This window comes from Mus pahari, chromosome 2, assembly GCF_900095145.1.
Source record: "Mus pahari chromosome 2, PAHARI_EIJ_v1.1, whole genome shotgun sequence".
Classification (NCBI taxonomy): Eukaryota; Metazoa; Chordata; class Mammalia; order Rodentia; family Muridae; genus Mus; species Mus pahari.
The window spans coordinates 38,444,889-38,465,112 of record NC_034591.1 but is presented as its reverse complement, the minus strand read 5'-3'; the positions used below and the strand labels follow the sequence as shown (position 1 = coordinate 38,465,112).

The following is a 20,224-nucleotide window of genomic DNA, read 5'->3' as shown; positions in this document are numbered from 1 at the left end:
ACATGCCTCAAAATTCACCCTTAATGTGTGGAATGCCCTATAAATCTCTTCATGGACTGCTTGCAACTTTTGAAGAGATAACCCTATAGGAAAACTGTAAAGGAATCTCGCAATTGGCCAGTGGCAGCAGCAGAAATTCATTCCTTGAAAGAATGACAGCTGTTTTGGCTTCCTGCCATGATGATCATGGATTGAACCTCTGAAGGTATAAGCCTGACCCAATTAAATGTTTACTTTTGTATGAGTTGCTTTGGTCATGGTGTCTCTTCACAGCAATGGAATCCCTAAGAGTCTCTGAGAATGTGTATACAAAATTTTAAAGGTTGACAACAGTGAGAAAGGAAGAATTCTGTAGTTCAAAATGTGTGAAGCAGGTTCAGCCAGACTCAGCCATTTCCATATTAACCAACCCTCCATGAGCCTTCAGCCAGATGGCCCTGTCCAACAAGATGGTCCCCACCTGTTCCCACCATCTAACTCACCAAAATAAGGTTCTTCTATGTTGCAACCTTTCTTTGGACTACTTGGCTTCTGTTGTAGGACAAGCAGATCTAACCTTTCTTAGATCTTTGCTAGGAACAATAACAACACAGAACTGAAAGAGACAGGGGACTTTGTAGACTAGATCTCAGAAACTATGTTCAAGCAAAACTTCTTCACCATCACCAATATTACAACATTCATGCCAGATAGATGATTGATTGTCCGTTTGTTTCAAGATTGTTTGTGCCTACAGCAGGATGTCACCTCATTAACATATTTTTGCTAATAATATCCAAATAGGCGGAAGCTGATATTTTGGGCTCATTTCAAGAAACTAGAAGGAGTAAGTGTAATTTCTTATAGGCCTCTTGCATTCTATCCCTACCGCTCAGATTCCTGGCCCCTCTAAAGCTCAGACATGGAAACTGCTACCTATTATGCTTTTTGAAGTGATTTTTGCTAACTTTAGGAGTACAGAAAAATGTGAAAACAGTACAAAGATTTCTGAATTCCCTAAAAGGTCATATTTCACATAACCATAGTACCAAGAACAAGAACAACAACAACAAAGCTGTAGCTGTCCTGGCTGCAGTGACCTGAATACTTTGGCTTTGCCCATCTCACCATCTTACATATATTTAAGAATGCACCTGTACTATCCAGATTCAGTAACACCACCACCCACAAAGATAAAGAACTGCTCCATGGCATAGAGAACCCCCTCACTGGCCCTTTATGCTTGTTCCCACCCTGTTCATCCTGTACATGGTGGCCACAAGTCTGTTTCCTGGACATGGGCTTGCCCTGTGATTTCATGCTTTGTCACTATGGAAAAGGATAAAATGACAAGATAAACAAATGAAATTTGTCACAGCAAATGTTAATATCAAAAGCTGTGAGCAGAGAGTATCTGCTTGCTCATACTGCCAGGAACTTTCATTCTTTGGAAGAGACTAAAATGTAATTGTATATAGAATATTTAGTTTGTTTGGTAATGACAGATTAACTCTACAGTGGCTTTCTGCCTTTTAAAAGAGGAGTTAAGCAATAATTACCATAAAGTCCTCTTAGGAATTGGAACTGGGGTTGGGGTATAATTCAGTGGTAGATCATACAGTTAGCATACACAAGGCCTTGGGCTCAATCTAAACACACAGACACACACAGACACACACAGACACACACACACACACACACACACACACACTAGTGATGTGGTATTATAATGAAATGAAAGGGTAAGAACAAAACCACACAATTCACCCCATTACTTCCTATAGAAAAAAGTATGCTAACTCTCTATTTCTCATCAGCCAACATGAACTGCTGGTATTTGCCTAATTTTTCTTCAATTTTTGTTTCTATAAGTCCTTTTCTGAAAGGGGAAGTATGTTAATATGCAAAATCAAACTGTTATCAAAGTCTTTCATTAAAAGCCACAGTCTTGGATGTCATACAGAAGGAAGCCCATGGCATTTCTGGAGTCTATCCATAGTAGCCAGCATTTTCATTTCTTTTCATGTCTGAGGACTCCTCAGTGTGTGTATACACGAGACACTCTCTTATTACCAGACATTTGGATCACTTTCCAGCTTTAGGCTACTCTAACAAAGGACCCTGGGACTGTGTGTCTTATGTACACTTTAAAAATACTCCTTTCTCTTGGGAGTGTGACTGAAAACAGAATGGCTGAGATAAAGGGTGAATATTTAACTTCACTGAACAATGCTACAAGATCTTTGTTTCACCCTAGATGGGTCAAACAGGCATATATCTAAGTAAAAAGCCATTTTCCACTATCTATAAGGTATGTATAAGATATGTATATGACTGTATAATTTATACCTCAATAATCACTTATATTTGTTAAAACCAACACTTGTGTTTCTATATGTCCTTTTCTGAAAGGGGAAGACATTTTCCCCATGAGTGTTCATATGTGAAATCTGCCTTTTTCTTCCTTTTACAAGAGACATTAAGCAACAATTACCATAAACTCCTCTTAAGAATTGGAATTTGGGTTGGGGTATAATTCAGTGGTAGATCGTACAGGAATGGTGATAAATACACACACACACACACACACACACACACAGGGGTGGTGTGATATTATAATTAAACTTGAGTCGAGGCACTTTTCTTACAGTGTGATCTCCCTCCCATCTTTATTGACCTTCAATCACTTGCTGCAGTCTTCACTTGCTCTAGAAGAACCTATACCCACTTGCCTGCCTTCTAGGACAAGACAGGATCAAATCATTTCCCAAGTTAGTCCTACAAACATTAAAGTAGCTAAAATGTCTCTTTTCTTCCAGTTTCCCATGGTAAAGTCTCTAATGTCTGAAATGACAGAACCTGCATTACTTTTATCTAGTTGGGTTCCTGAGCAATGTGTGGTTTAAAGTGAGACTTGGGATCGCAGCAAGCCTCACAGCACCCACACCCGTCCAGGAGGAGCTCTAGGGACATGTGCTGTACCAGAGCCATCACTGCCACTAGCATCCCACTGAGCACCAGCCAGGCCTACCACTGAGCACCTGAGATCTCATTTGTTCCCATAATGGTGTGGTCAGCCAAATAAATCCTCAGGAAGTCTTCAAATTGATTTCAGCCAAAATTTGATTTTCTTCCCTCTTCCACAGAGGCCATGAAAATGTTCTGAAAGTTTGAAAACAACTAGGCAGGATTTCACATGTGTCTCCACTCTATTCTCGATCTTACTAATTCTCTAGCATTAATTTTACTGCCTTCCCCATGGCCATGCAGCTTCGTAGTCATCTTTCTGATTCAAGCTGCCACCTATAGCTTTACCCCATCTGTGCATTTCATAAGTACACCTCTCTCTCCACATCACTACCTCCATCAAAGTTACTGCAGACAGTTGTTGAGAGCTTGCTAAGGAGAAAGCCTTGGTATTATTTCATTCTCAGAGCAACACTGTTATTATTATTATTATTATTATTAGTTGTTTTTAAATGGAATTAAGAAATAATGCCAATTTCACAGCTGGAATAAATATAAATCATCTCACATGATCTATAACTATACCAACTTGCCTGTAATTTAAAAATATTGGCAGAGGGGTCTAGGATGCATGCTTATAATCTGTACTTTGGAGGCTAAGGTAGAAGGATTGTGAATTTCAGGTCATTCTGACTACACACAAAAATCTTGTCAAAAAATATCAACAACAACAACAAAAATTGACAATGGTAGTACCATGAAGGAAATCTGGAATCAAGCTTCTAGAGATCATAATTATTTGCAACTGGCTACAGTGATTTTATATATATATATATATATATATATATATATATATATATATATATATATATATAAATAAAATGTTGCTCTATGTTAACTATAATAACAACATCTAAAACATTAGCAAATGTTTTGTTTCAAGATATAATCAGGTTTATGGCATTCCTCCAATTTAGAAACATGAAAGAAATTGGCCACTTAAACTAATAAGATAAACATTTAAGACTATTGTATATACTATAAATATTTTCACAGCCACTATCTCATCTGTGTTTATTTGCTAAAAAATTCTCCAGAGTATACATCCTGGAATTTCAGTTACCTCTATCTCTGCTAAATGCTCATAAAACACGTAATTATGCTTTCTAGAATTTTACTGGGATTTATTTCTTTGCTGTACTTCTCAGAAAATGACCAACAAGTATCATTTGCCATAGAAACCAGAACAAGAAGTTGTGATTTCCTACTAACATTTAATGCAGTACTTTCTTCTCCAAATAGTACTGATGTGAAATAAAGACAAAGACAGAGATAACAGCCTAGTGCTTCTATGGTTATTCTGCTCAGGTATTTCTTTTTAAAATTTAAAATAAAATGTAGGTCCAGACAGGCAGAATGGCACACATAACCACTGTGGGAAGCAGGGACAGAGGACCTCAAGGTCAAAACAAGCCTAAACTAAACAGTTAAGACCCAACTAAGAGAGATAAGTAAAGGGAAAGAAGAAGGAGGGAGGGTAGAAAGGCAGGCAGGCTAAGAGGCTCTTGAGAGTTACCAGTAAAATACTGGTAAAATTAGTCTTGTAGCACATGTCTTTGTCACTATCCCCAAACTACCAGTTGTGACATCTGATTTTATTTCCCTTCTCATATTATCTTATACTTTATTCTCTGTTTTGCATAGACCATAACTTTACACATTAAATACCGAGACATTTTCTTCCCTGAGATCATTACTACCCTAAATACCATCACACTGGTATATGCCTTACTTGTAGCTACACAGTTACTTGACATCTGATATTTTCATTCTTTTTCTTTTTCTGTATGTGTGTGTGTAATATATGTGTGCATGCTGCATGTGGAAGTACCATGGGCATCCACAAGGGCCAAAAGGAAGACGTTTTATCTAATTCCTTTGAGATGGGATCTCTTACTAAAGCTGGAGATTCTGTGGCCATCAAGTGCCATTGATCTTTCTGTCTAGCCCTCTATATCACTGTCTGGCTTTTGACATAGGTGCAGGAATCCAAATGCAAGGTCTTCTGTTCTGAAAGCAAGGGCTCTTACTCTCTGAGTCATGCCTGTAGATCTGCCATTCTGATGTTTTCATATGCTTTAATTGTTTTTATTTCCTTTGCATTTCATCAGTCACCCAAACTTTCTAAACTATTTTCCTGTAAAACAGTTTTTCATCCATCAACATCAGGTCAGTTATGTGCAATGAATTCCCATTTGTGAGTCCACATTTATCTTTCCTCTGAATTAAAGAAAAAGCCTGTGACTTTGGCTTTTTACTATTGTTTCTTCTAAGTTCAAGGGACACTGTGCCTAATGCTTCTTTCTTTATCTTATGATTAAGCATCTCCATTTAAGAACTGACCTTCTGATGAAGTAGAATATCACTCCTATGTTTTGACTTCTTTTGCAGTAACTAGAGTGGCAGCAAGGCACTGGTTTATCAGAGGGTTTGATTAGCAAACAGAACTCCTGCAACTCCCCATGCATTCACAGCATGCAGTCCATTGTCACAAGTTCAGCCTTTGGGGTGTTTACCTGCTCTCTCCCTGACCCATGCTTATCCTTATGTTGTCATATGGCCTAGCAAAACCAGATAGGTGTTGACAGACTGTGGCCAAGCAGCCTCCCCGTGTCTTAGGTACACTTCCAGAAGGAGTATCTACAGTTGCAACTGTCTTTATAGACAGTTTGCTATGGTCGGGAGATCAGCAGAGAGCAAATGTCCAGTAGCTAACAATAGGAAGATTTGCTCACCAGGAAGATGTTAGAGACTGTCTATACTGGGGCTGTCACTTGTCTAAAGAAACAAATCCCACTTCCCAGAGACTTCAATTGATGTTTACAATGGCTTCCAACTGCCCCTGGGGGTCAAATGGTACTCAAGTATAGTATCAGAAAGTCACTTCTTGTTAAGAGGATTTCACTCTCATGTCTGAGAGCTTTGGAAAAAATGTTCATTTCCTGTCTTAGTTTGTGTTTTATTGCTGTGAAGAGACACCACGAGTATAGCAACTCTTAAAAAGGAAAATATTTAATTGGGGCTGATTTATAATTTCAGAGATTCAGTCCATTATCATCATGACAGAACATGGTGATGAGCAGGCAGACATGATGCAGGAGCAGGAGCAGGAGCAGGAACAGGAGCAGGAGCAGGAGCAGGAGCAGGAGCAGGAGCAGGAGCAGGAGCAGGAGCAGGAGCAGGAGCAGGAGCAGGAGCAGGAGNGCAGGAGCAGGAGCAGGAGCAGGAGCAGGAGCAGGAGCAGGAGCAGGAGCAGGAGCAGGAGCAGGAGCAGGAGCAGGAGCAGGAGCTCAGTGTTCTACATCTTGATCCACAGGCAGCAGAACTAGACTGTGTGCTACACAGGGTATAGCTTGAGCAGAAGAAACCTCATAGCCCACCCCTACAATGTCATACTTCCTCCAACAAGGCCACACCTTTTAAATGCCACACACTATGAGCCAAGTATTGAAACATATGAATCTATAGGGGCCATTCCTATTCGACCAACCTGAAGTCAAACAAGGGCAGAGTATGAGCCCATTATTCTACTCTTTACACAATGAGGGCAGATGGAAGTTTCCTTTGAGATTGACTTTTGAACAAAATCCCAGCCTGACTCAAAACTGTTCAGGTCTGTTTCCTACATATTTCACTGCATGTATCTTCTGCCATTTACTATGCCCTTTGTCTATCCCTCTACAATATGAAAAATTAGAAATTCTCATACAAGTCATACTGGCCATGCCTCCTGTAGCTTCCATATGTTCCATATATTCCAAAAATTCAATACAAGTGCACTCACTGTCTATATCAGTTTAGATACCACCTCCTCCAAGAATGATCTCCTCACTTCTCCTTGCTAGATGAAGTAGTACAGCCATCTTCGGATAAACCCTACTATCATAATCCTTATCTCTTCCAGTGTTTCTCCCCATAATTACTTCACTTGGTGTTCTATAGAAAGTAAATGTTGTGTATCTTGAGCTCTTTGTAACCACAACACAAAAGCAATGTCTGAAATATACTTGGTAGTCAGTATCTGCTAAGTAAAATCTAAATTAATGTATCCATATCTCAAATTTCTTGATATTAGCATCCTTCAATAACAATATCTACAACTAATTTATCTCTTGAAAGACAAGAGTAATCAATGTTAATGGGAGTTTTAAGAGAAAAACCACAAATGAGTTATTTCTCAAGATGTGTTTCTTGCAATTATCTTTACCTCTAGTGTTCCAACAAGAAGTATAGCAACTTGCTAGTGCTCTCATCAAGATGCCTGATTGAAATAATGGTGGAAAGCAAACGGGCATGGTGGAAAAAAGAGTGAAAGCAGAGACAAGGATGAAGCAAAGATGAGCCTTCCTCCTGAAACAAGAAAGGCTAGCCGCACCTCTTCTGGCTCCTCCTAGACCCTTTCCTGGAACACTGGGAAAAGAAGGTCATTTAGGGGGAATGACTTGAATTTTCCAAAGTTATACAGGGCTCATAAGAACAAAAATTCAATGCAATAATCTTGAAGAAGAATTCATGGAACTAAACTCCAGATAAAGCAATTTAAGAGGCCAATCTCTTTGATCTCATTTTCTTTTGTTCATCTACCAAAGATAATGATCAAGATGAGGTTTAATAGAACATTACTGTTCTTATGCTTGAGACAGATCAAGCAGGGGTCAAATCTCATATCTATGGTTCTAAAAAGCTTTGAAGGGTAGAATCTTGCAGATAAATAACCCCCAAGCTACCTCACAAATGACACTACCCCATAATGACATTTCCATTTCTGATTCATTCACTAACAGCAGATGTTCCAAATGACTACTCCATTATACAGGGGCCCAAGAAAAACAGGACACAGAGCTGGTTCTCAAAGACATTATTTCTCTACACAGCTGTGGTATGTTTAAATAAATGCCCCAAGTACTGATTCACCTTCATTAAATATATCATTATGGTGTGCGCACACACACACACGCACACACACACACACACACACACACATATGTGTAATATCTTTCTATTCTAAAGTATAAACAAAGTTACACAAAATAGGTCACATTAAGCCCTGAATCAAGTTGTACCTAAAATATTTTTTATATGTTTTAATACATCCTTGATAAAATAATTTGAAACTGTTATCCTAATCACTCTTTGCAATCTACTACCAACTCCAGGTTGAACATCTGTGCTCCAAAGGCCAACACTTTTAAGCTCAATTCAAAAAGCTTTGGACTTTAGAAATTTTCAGATTAGGAACACTCAATTACTCAAAATTTATAAACTATAAAATAGAAGCCTCCAAATATAAAACACATCTGGCTCCAAGCAATGTAGACATGGTATCCTGTGTCTCTCTTCTTGTTTGGGCACCAAACTGGCATCATCTCTATCGGACACACTTGAAATTCACATTAACCTAACAAAGGCAGTACTCACAGATTCTCCAAACAAACAGAAATAAGAAAATGAAAGAATAAAGACAGCTGCCTGTCTCATGTTCACAACTGTTTGTGGACTGTGAAATGCTATGAGTGCCTGTTGCGTGATGCTCTTAACCTTGTAGTACACTCAGGAAACGTTCCACACTTCCCCCAGTCATCATATGAGGGAAACAACAGCAATGTAGAAACCTACCCTTAAACTCTGTTGTTGCTAGTTCCAGGCAGTGTGAGGTCTTTTTGCCCCACCTCCAAGAAAGCTAATCCAAGGTCCCCTTTCAACCAAAGAGGAAAATTCACTGAAGAAATAAAAAGGATTGATATACAAAAAAAACTCAAAAAAAAAAATGTGCCGTCTGGGATTTCAATGATTCAATCGGGAAATTCTACATGGCCTTAGTAATTTTGGGCAGGGGGAAGAGCAAGGAACATGCATTCAGCTACACCCAGAAAAATTCATCTTATGCTGCAAAGCCAAACACCAGATGTGATTTGCAACTTTTGGACTAGATTACCCCAGAAGTTCTGTCAAAGGGTCCTTCTGTGGCTGGTGCTTTGGAGCCAAACACGGCAGTTTCAGTGATGGTAATGGCTGGCTGGGGAGGAATGTTACCTTGGTAAATTATGATAACTGGGCAATAAGGATTACCAAAGCCAACATAAATTTAAGGGGTTTGTGAGTGTGCCAACTATGTGCATTACAGATGTATGCACTTATGAACAGTCTTCTCCATCATCAGAGACAGAAGTCCCTCATGCATGCAACCCTTGTTGAAATGACATCCATTATCAGAACTCATGCTTACTACATACATATCCCATCATCTGACAGTGTATCATTCGTGATCTCAAAGGCCTAGACTGCTTGGCAGCTGACCTCTGGTGTCCGAATCAGGAGGGCACCTAGTCCAAAGCTTGGCAAAGCTTCACAGTGATTCATGCTTATGAGCTGGAAGCCACAGTTCATGGTATCAGTGGTAATGATTATTTTCTTGTCTGAAGAACTAACTGCTTCATTGGCCCATCTTTTACACTAAAATTCGCTTTAACCACTTGCATAACATACTTGATCATTTTCATAGCAGCTAGTCCAGGAGCTGGACTAGGTTTCGAATCACTAAAAGGACTGACAACCCTTCAAAACTTCATTTGCTACAGCAGCCTAATTTTGTGGTGGATGTTTTAGAAGTTGTGTATACCTAAAACTTGCATTACTGCTTGGCTGAAATGTACCATTTAAAGGTCTGAATAATCTGATTATGAGAATATGGGTCTTACTCATTGGTTCTTCTGCCTCCTCAAATACCCTCTGTTCCTGGTTTCTTCAAAGGCAAACAGAAAACAAACTAAGGATAAACACAGGGTGTACAGTGTCCATTTCACTGAAACTAGTATGAGTTGGTTACAAAGGCTTGGACAATGAACAGCCTGACTATGAAAGGACCAGTATAAAGCTTGTTAGCTTAAGTCTCAACACAGAAAGATTTCTTCATAGCTTCCGTTTTCAATCTATTAAAATGAAAGCATTCCTTCTACATTAGAATCATGCACTGTTTTGGAGTATGCCCTTTGTAGATTACCAGCTGACAGGTAACAATGCTAATTTACCATGGGTTCAATGTTACCAGTAAATTGTCTTGATGTAATTGTTGCGTTTATACATTTTTGACTAAAAAAAAAAAAAATCAGCTGTTCCTTATAGGAAACTTTATGTCCTTAAATTTAGACCTACAGTAGAAAGTAGTGTAAATATCCAAAGAGCTTGGGTCTGTGTTTCTGTTTGTGTATTGCTACAAGGCTGGAGGGGCTCTGTTAACATTTTGTGTGTCACAAGCTCGTGTGTTTAAACACTTAAGTCTCTAGCTAGTATTGTCCAGGGGAGGCTTTAGACCCTTTAGCACATAGTGCCTACTTGCTAGACACAGGCCACCAGCAGTGGGTTTTGATAGTGATAGCCCAGCCCCATTTTCGGTCCACACTCTCTCCTCCTTGGTTCCCCAGATGTAAGAAGTGGAAGCAGCAAACACGTACCTCTATGGACCAAGCAACTGCATCTTTCCCTCAAGGTAGATTGAAGCTGTGTGCCAAAATACATTTTTCTCCCTTAAGCTGTTTCTGTCAAATATTTTTCTCATATCAAAGAGAAATGCAACAAACACTAAATCCAAAGGAATGCTTTGTCTTTCTATCAGGAGTCAAAATTCAAAAAGGTTTCTGTTTACAGCTTTCAGGTGAACCTAAGAAATTCTGTTTTTAATAATCAAATATTTCTCTATATGCTCTATTACCTCTATGATTAGTCTCTATAATAGGTCATACACTAGCTTTGTGGGGAAGCAGGACTGGCTCTTATCCTCATATTTCAGCTGACATTGAATACATAGCTTTCTATTTACATAAGATTGACCAAGGCTAGAAAAACTGAGGAACAGCAAGGAGGCTCTGCAAACCAGCTACTAGTTTCTCCATTCCTCCTCTGGGCCTCACAGTTCTCAATACCAAGCAGGAAGGACACTTCCCTAACCAATCGCCTGCTGTGTCATCTTAAGCAAGTTGCTGAACTTTCTAAGCCTTGATTCCATTTCCACAGAAGGCATGGAGGCTTAGAAGGTTAAGTCCTCCACCCTTTATGCCGTCTGAAATCCTAGGGATTATTAACTAAAAACAGCAGATGTAAATGCTTCTAAGTGTACTGTGTACTCAGCACAGGCACATTCATTGGTGCGGTGAGAGTCTTTTAAAATTGAAATGCCCAGATTATAATGAATCAGATATATGGATTATTTTCTTCTGTACCATCTTAAGCTTTGAGACTAAAGTTTTTAACCTTTAGTCTCAAGATAGCCTATAAACTTTCTTGAAAGTGGATCCAAAGACTGTAGTAGTTTTTACATTGCTTTTAAATGAAGTTTCTGATGACCTTGTAATAGTGAACATATTTCATATATAACAAATACATGGATGAAAAATACGATAAATCTCAAATCAAATTAATGTTATATATCAAATCCTTTTGTGATAAAATTAAATAGTTTTATTGAAGATCACAGGCCATATTTTGAAGATAGTAACAGAAAGGCAAGCACATTTAGAGATCCCAATTTCCTAAGGAATGATCTCAAGGCAAGCATCATGGACACTCTGCACGATGGCCCCGCCCACACATTTCATGCCGTAGTATGAAAAGCAGAGTCCATCAGTGCAGCACGACTCACATTTATGGAAAACACATGAGCTTTATAGTTAACCCTACATGGAGTTGAATTCTAGCTCTGCAGTTGTTTAGGAATGTGTAAGTTTGCAAGTTATGTAAATTCGCAACACCTCAGTTTGTAAATCTGCTGAAATGGAGTAGTGATCTCCTTGCAAGAGTTGCTGTAGCTAATGAGTATAACATGTTTGAAGATTGGTACTGATTTTTTAAAGTTACAAATACTACCAAAAGCAGACAGCAGTAGGTGATGGTGAAAGGATAGGCCTGGAATGGACACCTCGACTCTTATCAACGATTCTCCTATCATGTAAACAATGACTGTCTACAGTCGGTCTCTTGTCTCTTACATCTACATGTCTTTGCTTTGACAGTTTGGGGAGTACCATCAACAAGATACTTCTCAGACACAGCACAACACTAAATGAAGCTAACAATAGCACCTACCAAATATGTAGTCATATATGAAAGCTTAGACAATGTCTGGCACCAACATATTATAAGAACCCAATGTGTTGGCTGTTGTTTCTACCATTACTTTAGCCACTGGGCATTGTGGTGGTGAAGAAACTGAAAACAGAAGCAAATGAAACCCCTCAGAAATGACAATCAAGATTTTAGACAAATGTGTAGAGTAACAAGGCATGAGATGTTAGCTCAATGACAAAATCCAAATTGGAATTTAGATCACAAGAAAGTATGGCCAGTTAATCTGTAATCCTAGAAAAGGCAATTTTCACAGGGTCTTTTGGAAGAATTTGTGAATATGAGTAATTTTCAAACTCAAAATTTCAAAGTCAAATTTTCTTCTTTTTTTTTTATTAATAGTAAAGAATTATGAGGCAAGTGGGAATATATTTTGTCTTCCTCTTCCCCCTAAAGCATGTTTATTTCTCAGTTTTTTTTCTCCCTCTCCATTCTTGTCATTTTTCTAAATCTTTTTTACAAAGGTCAGTAAAGCATCTCTAATCCCTTCATGTCACTTCCCAGAACATGACTTATAAAACTTAGCCACTTAACAAATAATAAAGGACTGCTGTGCCCATAAACCATCCCAGAAACAGCCACCCAACCAGAACATTCCAACTTGGAAAGATAACATAATCCTGTTGTTTTGGGTGGGACTGTATGAGAGGGATGGAAGGCTGCGATTCAAAATGCTGTCTCGAGCAACTTAGATAAGAATGATTGAAGCTGAACCAAGGCAAAACACAGGGCACCCCATAAGCTATCTACTCCAGGAGCTGCAGAGCACTCACTTCCTTGTACAGGGCCAGCCAGATACAGGACTAGAAGCACAGTCAAGATCCTTCGGGCCTTCAAGAAAAGCATCAGGGATGAACTTCAAAGAACCAACCAAGGGCTGGGATAAAGAGCAGGAGACATGTTCTTACAGTCCTAAGTGTCTACAGATCACCCTCAAGAACAGCAACTTCAGCAGCCAGTTCATTAGGCTTCTACTGTAAGTGATACAAGCACGAGCCAAGTCCGCACCAAAAGTCCCGGCAGAGTTCAGTGGGCGTTAGGTCAGCTGCACTCTATTGACAACTGCTGAACTCAAAGCCTCTAATGAGGCAGTTCAGCAACACTATGTGTCCTGCCACCAGTGAGACTCTTTTTCCATGAATAATGAACAAGAACATCATTTCTGTTGCCAGGTACACAACATAAACAAAGCTCAACATGGGCCTTGATAGGGTGAGCATGTCCATTTGAAATAAAGGAATTTTTCAAAGTGCAAGCCAAGTTTTAGTGGAGGGTGGGACAGGCTGTTGTAACAAGTAATGTGAACATATGTTATCAGAATTTAATAAATCAGTATTTGATTTTTGAGGAATGGAGGCTGTGCAATGGGATACATTGAGACAGTGAATAAGTCCAAGTGAGTTCATTTCTTTACTTGGCAATCGGTTTTATAACACAAAGCTGATGATTTCTGTAATGAACTGAGGTCCTCCTGAAAGAAGTCTGGAGACCTGTGATCTCAAAGGCTTTTTAGTTAAAGCCTTACTTCTTAAGGCTTAGTGTGCTAAGGGGAGACCAGCACTGATGACGAGAACAAGAACCCTGCATTGGGCAAAATGCATTGCCAGGTGGAGCCATGGCATGAGACTACCTTGTTTGGGACTAAAAGACACTCAATATATGAACATTGTGCCCACAATGATGTATAGCTTACATCTCCAAGCTTCAGAGAATAAAAATGAGCTGATGTGAAGGCCAAACACTCTTCAGTTTGTTTAAAGTATTCCACAAATACTTTAAAATCAGTTCCATACGTGTATATCTTGTTACACAGGGTATGCAGATCTATACAGGCAAACTGATGCCATCCCTGACTAAAGGCTTTTAGTTTCCATCAATCTGAATAAGACTTTGAGAAAAACAAACAAAAACAGGCGCACAATAGCTCAGTTTCCTTAATAGCAGAGGATAACAACACCATCCCTTAGGGAGGATTTATGTCAAAAATAAAATCCAAATGATATAGTTTGTTCTCTATGTTTGAAGAATTCCAGAAAATCTGTGACCTGAATAATACTTAAATGGACTAATGAGGCTTACTAAAAAAAGAATGTTTTACAATGCAAAAAGATTATTATGATATTACATATCATAATATGTTATACTAAATAACTATGCCACAACATCAAATCTATACACAAGCACATTCTATGGAAAGAATTATTGAAATAAGTCAGAAAAGTGTGGAGTTTATAGAGTCTAAGCCTAGCAAGAAATTATGTATATAATTTTTGTACTATTAATCAAATATTAAATGCATAGATATCACTGTAAACAGAATACTTTTAAATTCTCTAGGTTGTACCAGTTTATTTACCTGACTCATTGGTAACAGGTAAAGTAGAAAACATCAAATGCTTATGAGGAATGAGCACACTGGTGGAGGACCTTCACAGACACCACAGGAAGAAACTGGGGAGTCTCTTATTAAGGAAGACACCCAGGATAGAGAACAGAACTTGTTCTCCAAACATCTGCTACACTGTCACCTGTGCCAAGGCAATTGGTTGTTCTGTATTGATCTAGAACATCAACAAGGTGACCACAGTGAACTTGCAAGGTATCATGGGAAGACTTGGTGCTGCTCAATCCAACATGGAGTGTCTCTCCATCAGGAGGGGGGGGCTCTAGCAGAGACACACAGCTGCTGGGTGAGTATGAACGGGGTGTGCCAAGCTCAGGTAAGAGGGGAGCATAAGCTCTGAATGCTTCTGCCTGGGTAAGCACTACACTGAAGGGGCTGGAGAGTAACCGTCAGACACTACAGGTGACAATTCTTAGAGTAATAGCAAAGCTCTACTTGACATTGTCTTTCCTATCTAATCACTGAATTATGTCAAGGAGAACAGAGTTCTCAAATGTATACAAATACCCAAGGACTTACCATCATACTTTGCTAAGACTGCCTGAACATCAGCATATGCTTGGAGTTCCAGAAGAGCTTCTAGAAGGTTCTCATGGATATTGAACATGCTTAGGAGGGGGAACTCCTTCATTAACTAGGAAAGAAAAGACCAGGGAAATAATTAATATACATGCCTTATAGTTTCACATTTATATTTAAGAAATAAAGCATATATGTGTAGTAAATAATTCCTATAGTCAAGTATCTTCAGAAATAGTTCTTGAGGCCGGGGAAATGGCTCAGTCAGTAAAGTGCTTGACACATAATTTAAAGGACTTGAGTTCAACATCCTGACCTCATATTAAAAACAAAAACAAACAAAACTCTGTAGAGCATGCCTAGTAATCTCCATGCTGCTCTGAAGAGGCCATGACAGGAGGACCCCGAGGGCTTGTTGGCAGCTACTTTAGCTGAATCAGTAAGCTTGACATTCAGTGAGAAACCCTATCTTAAACCAAAAGAAAAAGGGAAGGAAAGGAAGGAAAGGAAGGAAAGGAAGGAAGGAAGGAAGGAAGGAAGGAAGGAAGAAAGGAAGAAAAGAAAGAAAAAAACAGAAAACAAGATAGATACCAGATCTGGCCTCTAAACATGTATGCACACAAATGTGCATGTACACACACACACACACACACACACAAACACACACACACGAAATATTTATTCTTACAGTATAACTGATACAAAATTGTCCCATTTATATAATATAAATATATAAAGACCGAAAGACGGCTGAGTTGATAAAGTGCTCGCCACATAAGGGTGAGGACCTCAGTTTAATTCCCAGCACCCATAGCAAAAAGAAATGTGGCAACAGCTTGCTTCTGTTGCTCCCAGACTGAGGAGGCAGAGACAAACCTACCCTGGAGCTTCCTGCTAGTCAGCCCAGGCCAGCCAGCAGGCCTCAGGGTCCAAGGAGAGAGACACAGCTGCCTTGTTTTGTCTGCAGAACAAGGTGCAAGGCTAAGATGACAAAACTGCAGCCTGGAGGCAGGAGGTGAGCATGAACTCCTCCCACTAGAGGAGAAGCTAAGGGTTGGTCATTCCTTGCTTCTAGGGGAGAGAGCCACTTTCCTTTAGGGAAGCAGCTCCTGGAAAGCTGACCACATTTCTGAGGATGGCCCCACACCCAAGAGGATATTGGCAGCACAAACAGAACTTGAGAAGACTGAAAAACAGAAGACACAAAGTTGAATGGGTAAGGAAGAGGGGTAGGTCTGGGGGCAGCTGGGAATGGATGACTATGATAAAACAGTTGTGTGAAATTCTCAAAAAAAAAAAATCAATCAAAATATGTTTAATATCTGAATAATGTTTTAATGAAAACAAAACAAGGCAAAGTGTACCTGACAACACGCAGATCTGACCTCTGGCATCTGCATGCATAAGCACACATGTGCACATGCATTTACATACACATGTGAACTTATACACACAAACACACACATACATGAACACACGCACATATTATAATCCTTTAAAAATAATAAAATTATTATTAGATTGTAAATAAACATCATATTTAAATCATTAAAAGCTTTCTCCCCATGTTCTTATAGAAAAATGATGAGTCTGAATTTATACAAATTTAAAGTAGAAAGAAATCCAAAAGAGAGGTTCTCAGAACAATAGAAGATTTTTGGTAACTACAAAGTACCATAAAGAGACTAAACCTGGGGAGGAAGGAACTGTAGCCCACAGACTTTAATAGCTACTAGTAGCTTGGTCAGAGAAATTTGGATGGAAGGCAGAGAGTAAAAGGAGAGGCATGGGGACTATTGTTTCAAGCTGCCTGGACAAAACTGGAAACTGGGAAAGCAGCTAGCTAGAAAGTAGTATGGCTGGGAGAAAATGTGATAGAGATTGTGTTGGGGGGTTGAGGGGATTAACCTTAGAAAAACAGGAATCAAGGCCACCTGCTGGACCAGGGGAAAGAAGTGACACAAGAAGTTTAAAGACAAACGAATGTGTAAAATATCAAGGAAAAAAATCTGCTTGGAGTAAGGCCATCTTGAGGGCTTAACAAACTGGAGACTTTAAATGCATAGCGGCCACAGCTGCCGAGGGTATTGCACTTCAGAGAACAGTGGACATCAGCTGGGCACATCGGCAAGGTAGTCCATAATTAGGTTGAACCTGGCAAATTGGATGAAGTTCTGTAAAAGGGCAAGGAGAAAGAGATGCTACTATAACAGGTATAGATTAATGGAACAAACAATGCTTTCCAACTAGATACAGAGAAAGACAGGTCCAAAGGGATTAAAGCATGATAGTGTTCAACTTTAGTGAGAAGTAAGGAGAAAGGACAGTCCAAGGATTTCCTAGTACATCTTCCCTTACAGAAGAGTTAAATTGCATCTTGAAGGAGAGGACCAGATTCTTTACAAAGCAACTTCATGTATTTGTGATGCTCTAGTTCAGTGATTCTCAACCTGTAGATTGTGACCCCTTTGAGAATCAAATGACTCTTTCACGGGGGTCACATGTCAGATATCCTGCATTTTTAGATATTTACATTACGGTTCATAACAGTAGCAAAATTATAGTTATGAAGTAGCAACAAAAATGTTTTTATGATTGACTGTCACCACAACACAAGAAACCATATTAAAAGGTCGCAGCATTAGTTAGGAAGGTTGAGAACCACTGATCTAGTTAATCTTCTACATGGACAACTACTTTCAATAACAATATGATGACCTCTAAAAGTTTATAAATCATTTTATGTCAATAATCATGGTAAAAAACTATGCTGAGATAAATAATAATAAAGTATAGGTGTGCTAGCTAGCTAGTTTTATGACAACTTGACACAAGTCAGAGTCTTTCAACAGGAGAAAGTCTCAAATGAGAAATACTTCAGTAAGATCTAGCTTTAGGCAAGCCTGTAGGTCATTTTCGTAGTGACTGATGTGGGAGGGCCCATCCCATTATGGGTGGGGACATCAGTGAACAGGTAACCATGAATTCCATAAGAACGCAGACTGAGCAAGCCATGGGGAAGAAGCCAGTGATCAGTAGTCCCTGTATCAGCCCTTCCTTCCAAGTTGCAGCCCTGCTTGAGTTCTTGTCCTGACTTCCTTCAGTGATGAACCACAATGAGGAAGTATAAGTCAAAATCTTTTTTTTTTCCAACCTGCTTTTGGTCATTGTGGTTCATCACAGTAACCCTAACATAGTAGGCTAATTTACCACTAAACAATAAACAAATAGATGCATGGTGTTGACCGTCTACTTCTTTTGTTAAGAATATTTTCAATAATGTTTTGTTTTTTTAAAAGCTATGACTCATTTAGGACATTTTTTAGTTTAGTTTAGTTTTTTTTTTTTTCAAACCCAAAGAACATCATTTTACTACTAAAAACATCTATCAAAACCGTTTTGTGTCCAAAATACCCACAGTCTGAACTCCCAGGAAAAGGTCTGCAGTATTTTCATTGCTATTAAAGGAAGCCGATGAGACAACCCACACACTGTGGATGTTCTGTAACTAATAAAAGTATTTCTTGTTCTGGTTCACTTTGGTTCTGGCTGACATCATCCTTTGATTTTTTTTTTCACTTTTTTCTAATTAAAGCTTGTTAGAACTTAAGTTCTCTGTCATGAAGCAGCTGGCAACACAATAAAGACATCTGCAGAACTGTAACATTTAAACATTTATCACTTTTGACCTATTTTTTAAGTAATAATCAAATTTCAAGGATACACATCATATTATGCAATTTTAAAATGTAATCCCAAACATTAGTTGCTAAAGCTTGAATATGGACTCTCAATAAAACCCAAGGAGGCAAATGTATACCTGAACTTTAAAATTACTTGAGTTTCTGGGGTCTCAGTGTCATCATCTCCATGTGAAGAGCTCTCACATGCCAACACCTGCTCTGCCTTCTCACCTAAGAGGCAAGATCAACTTACAAACTGTCTTCCTGACAGTTGTACCTTGTGTTCATAAAGTAACACACCTAACATTCAAATGAAAGTTTCCCTTTCCTAGACCATCTTATCAAATCTGTTCCTCATTCTTGGTACCTCCAGTGCTATCAGTCTCTCATTAATGTCTTGTCCAGACCACTACTGACACCTTACAGGTTTCAGAAGCCTTTAATATGTAAAAATGTAGAGATAGCATTCAAGTTCTCACAAAGCTGTTAAGAAAACAAATACATTAAGAGTAGGTACACTCTCCTTTGCTGAAATAGCTCAGAGGGAGAGTGTGAGACTGAAGAATAAGCAGTTTCTCTTCTTTGAGCTTGATGTCTGAATTTTACTCACACTCATGCTTTGAGCTAAAGTGTGCCATCATGAGCATCATGATTTTTACCTTAGTATTACCTCTTTCTGACTCAACCTCTACAAGCCAGGTGTAACTTTAAAAAAAAAAAAAAAACATATTAAGGTTATCTTTCATGACCCTATATGTCTAGATGATTCCACCAGATCATTGACATGATTATCTTTATCTTCAAAAATATCAGCCAGATGCAAATACAAATTTACAAAGAAGCTGTTTATCACATTACGTGTTACAGTAAAGAAAAATGCAAGCACCTTAAATGTGACCCATTATAAAATATTTACACATAGTAAATATCATTGTCTTTTTTTCTGTCATGTGTAGTTATTAGAAGTTAAATTCTCCTTTCAGGTAAATCCCTATTGGTAAAAACAGCATACACTATGGTCACAGGACATGGAGAGATCAAATTGATCCTGACCTAGAAACTTTTTCTGTGTGACTCATTTTCATAGTACTGGAAGGTGCTATCTAGGCTTCTGGGGAAGAAGGGGAAAGTCACTGATCACCTTACCAGCTGTGTAGCCTGTAAACTACAATAAAAAACCAATTTGACAAGATACACCCATGGGTATAATTGTGGTATCAATGTTTGAGTGTAACTTCACCCCTTTTCCCCATTAGATTTAAGAGGTGCCCCACAGGAGGAAACACATACATGTACTGTAAATATAGCCAAGCGCTCCTGGTTGGGAAGCTTACAGATCCCAGGCGACAACCTACTATCACCATTCTGCCAAAGAGAAACACTGTCAAACTTTGTCTAAGTTTGTATTTTGTGTCTCTACACCCACAGCTCTCAGCCCTCATCAGAGCAGTTTCTTTGTATGATGGATGGCAGTTTAATTTAGAAATACAGAACT

General features: G+C 38.9%; 1 protein-coding gene across 7 annotated transcripts in view; it reads right to left on the bottom strand.

Annotated features, from left to right (window-relative positions):
* The window catches only part of St7 (suppression of tumorigenicity 7), a 238,825-nt gene that overhangs the window by 39,191 nt on the left and 179,410 nt on the right, over window positions 1-20,224 (bottom strand). For all 7 annotated transcript variants that reach the window (XR_003843297.1, XM_021190886.2, XM_021190889.2 and 4 more), the window contains one exon: window positions 15,047-15,161. Coding sequence is in view for 6 of the 7 variants with exons in the window: in XM_021190886.2 (XP_021046545.1) it covers window positions 15,047-15,161 (115 nt within the window). In the remaining variant the exon portion in view is untranslated. The remainder of the gene's footprint in view (window positions 1-15,046; window positions 15,162-20,224) is intronic.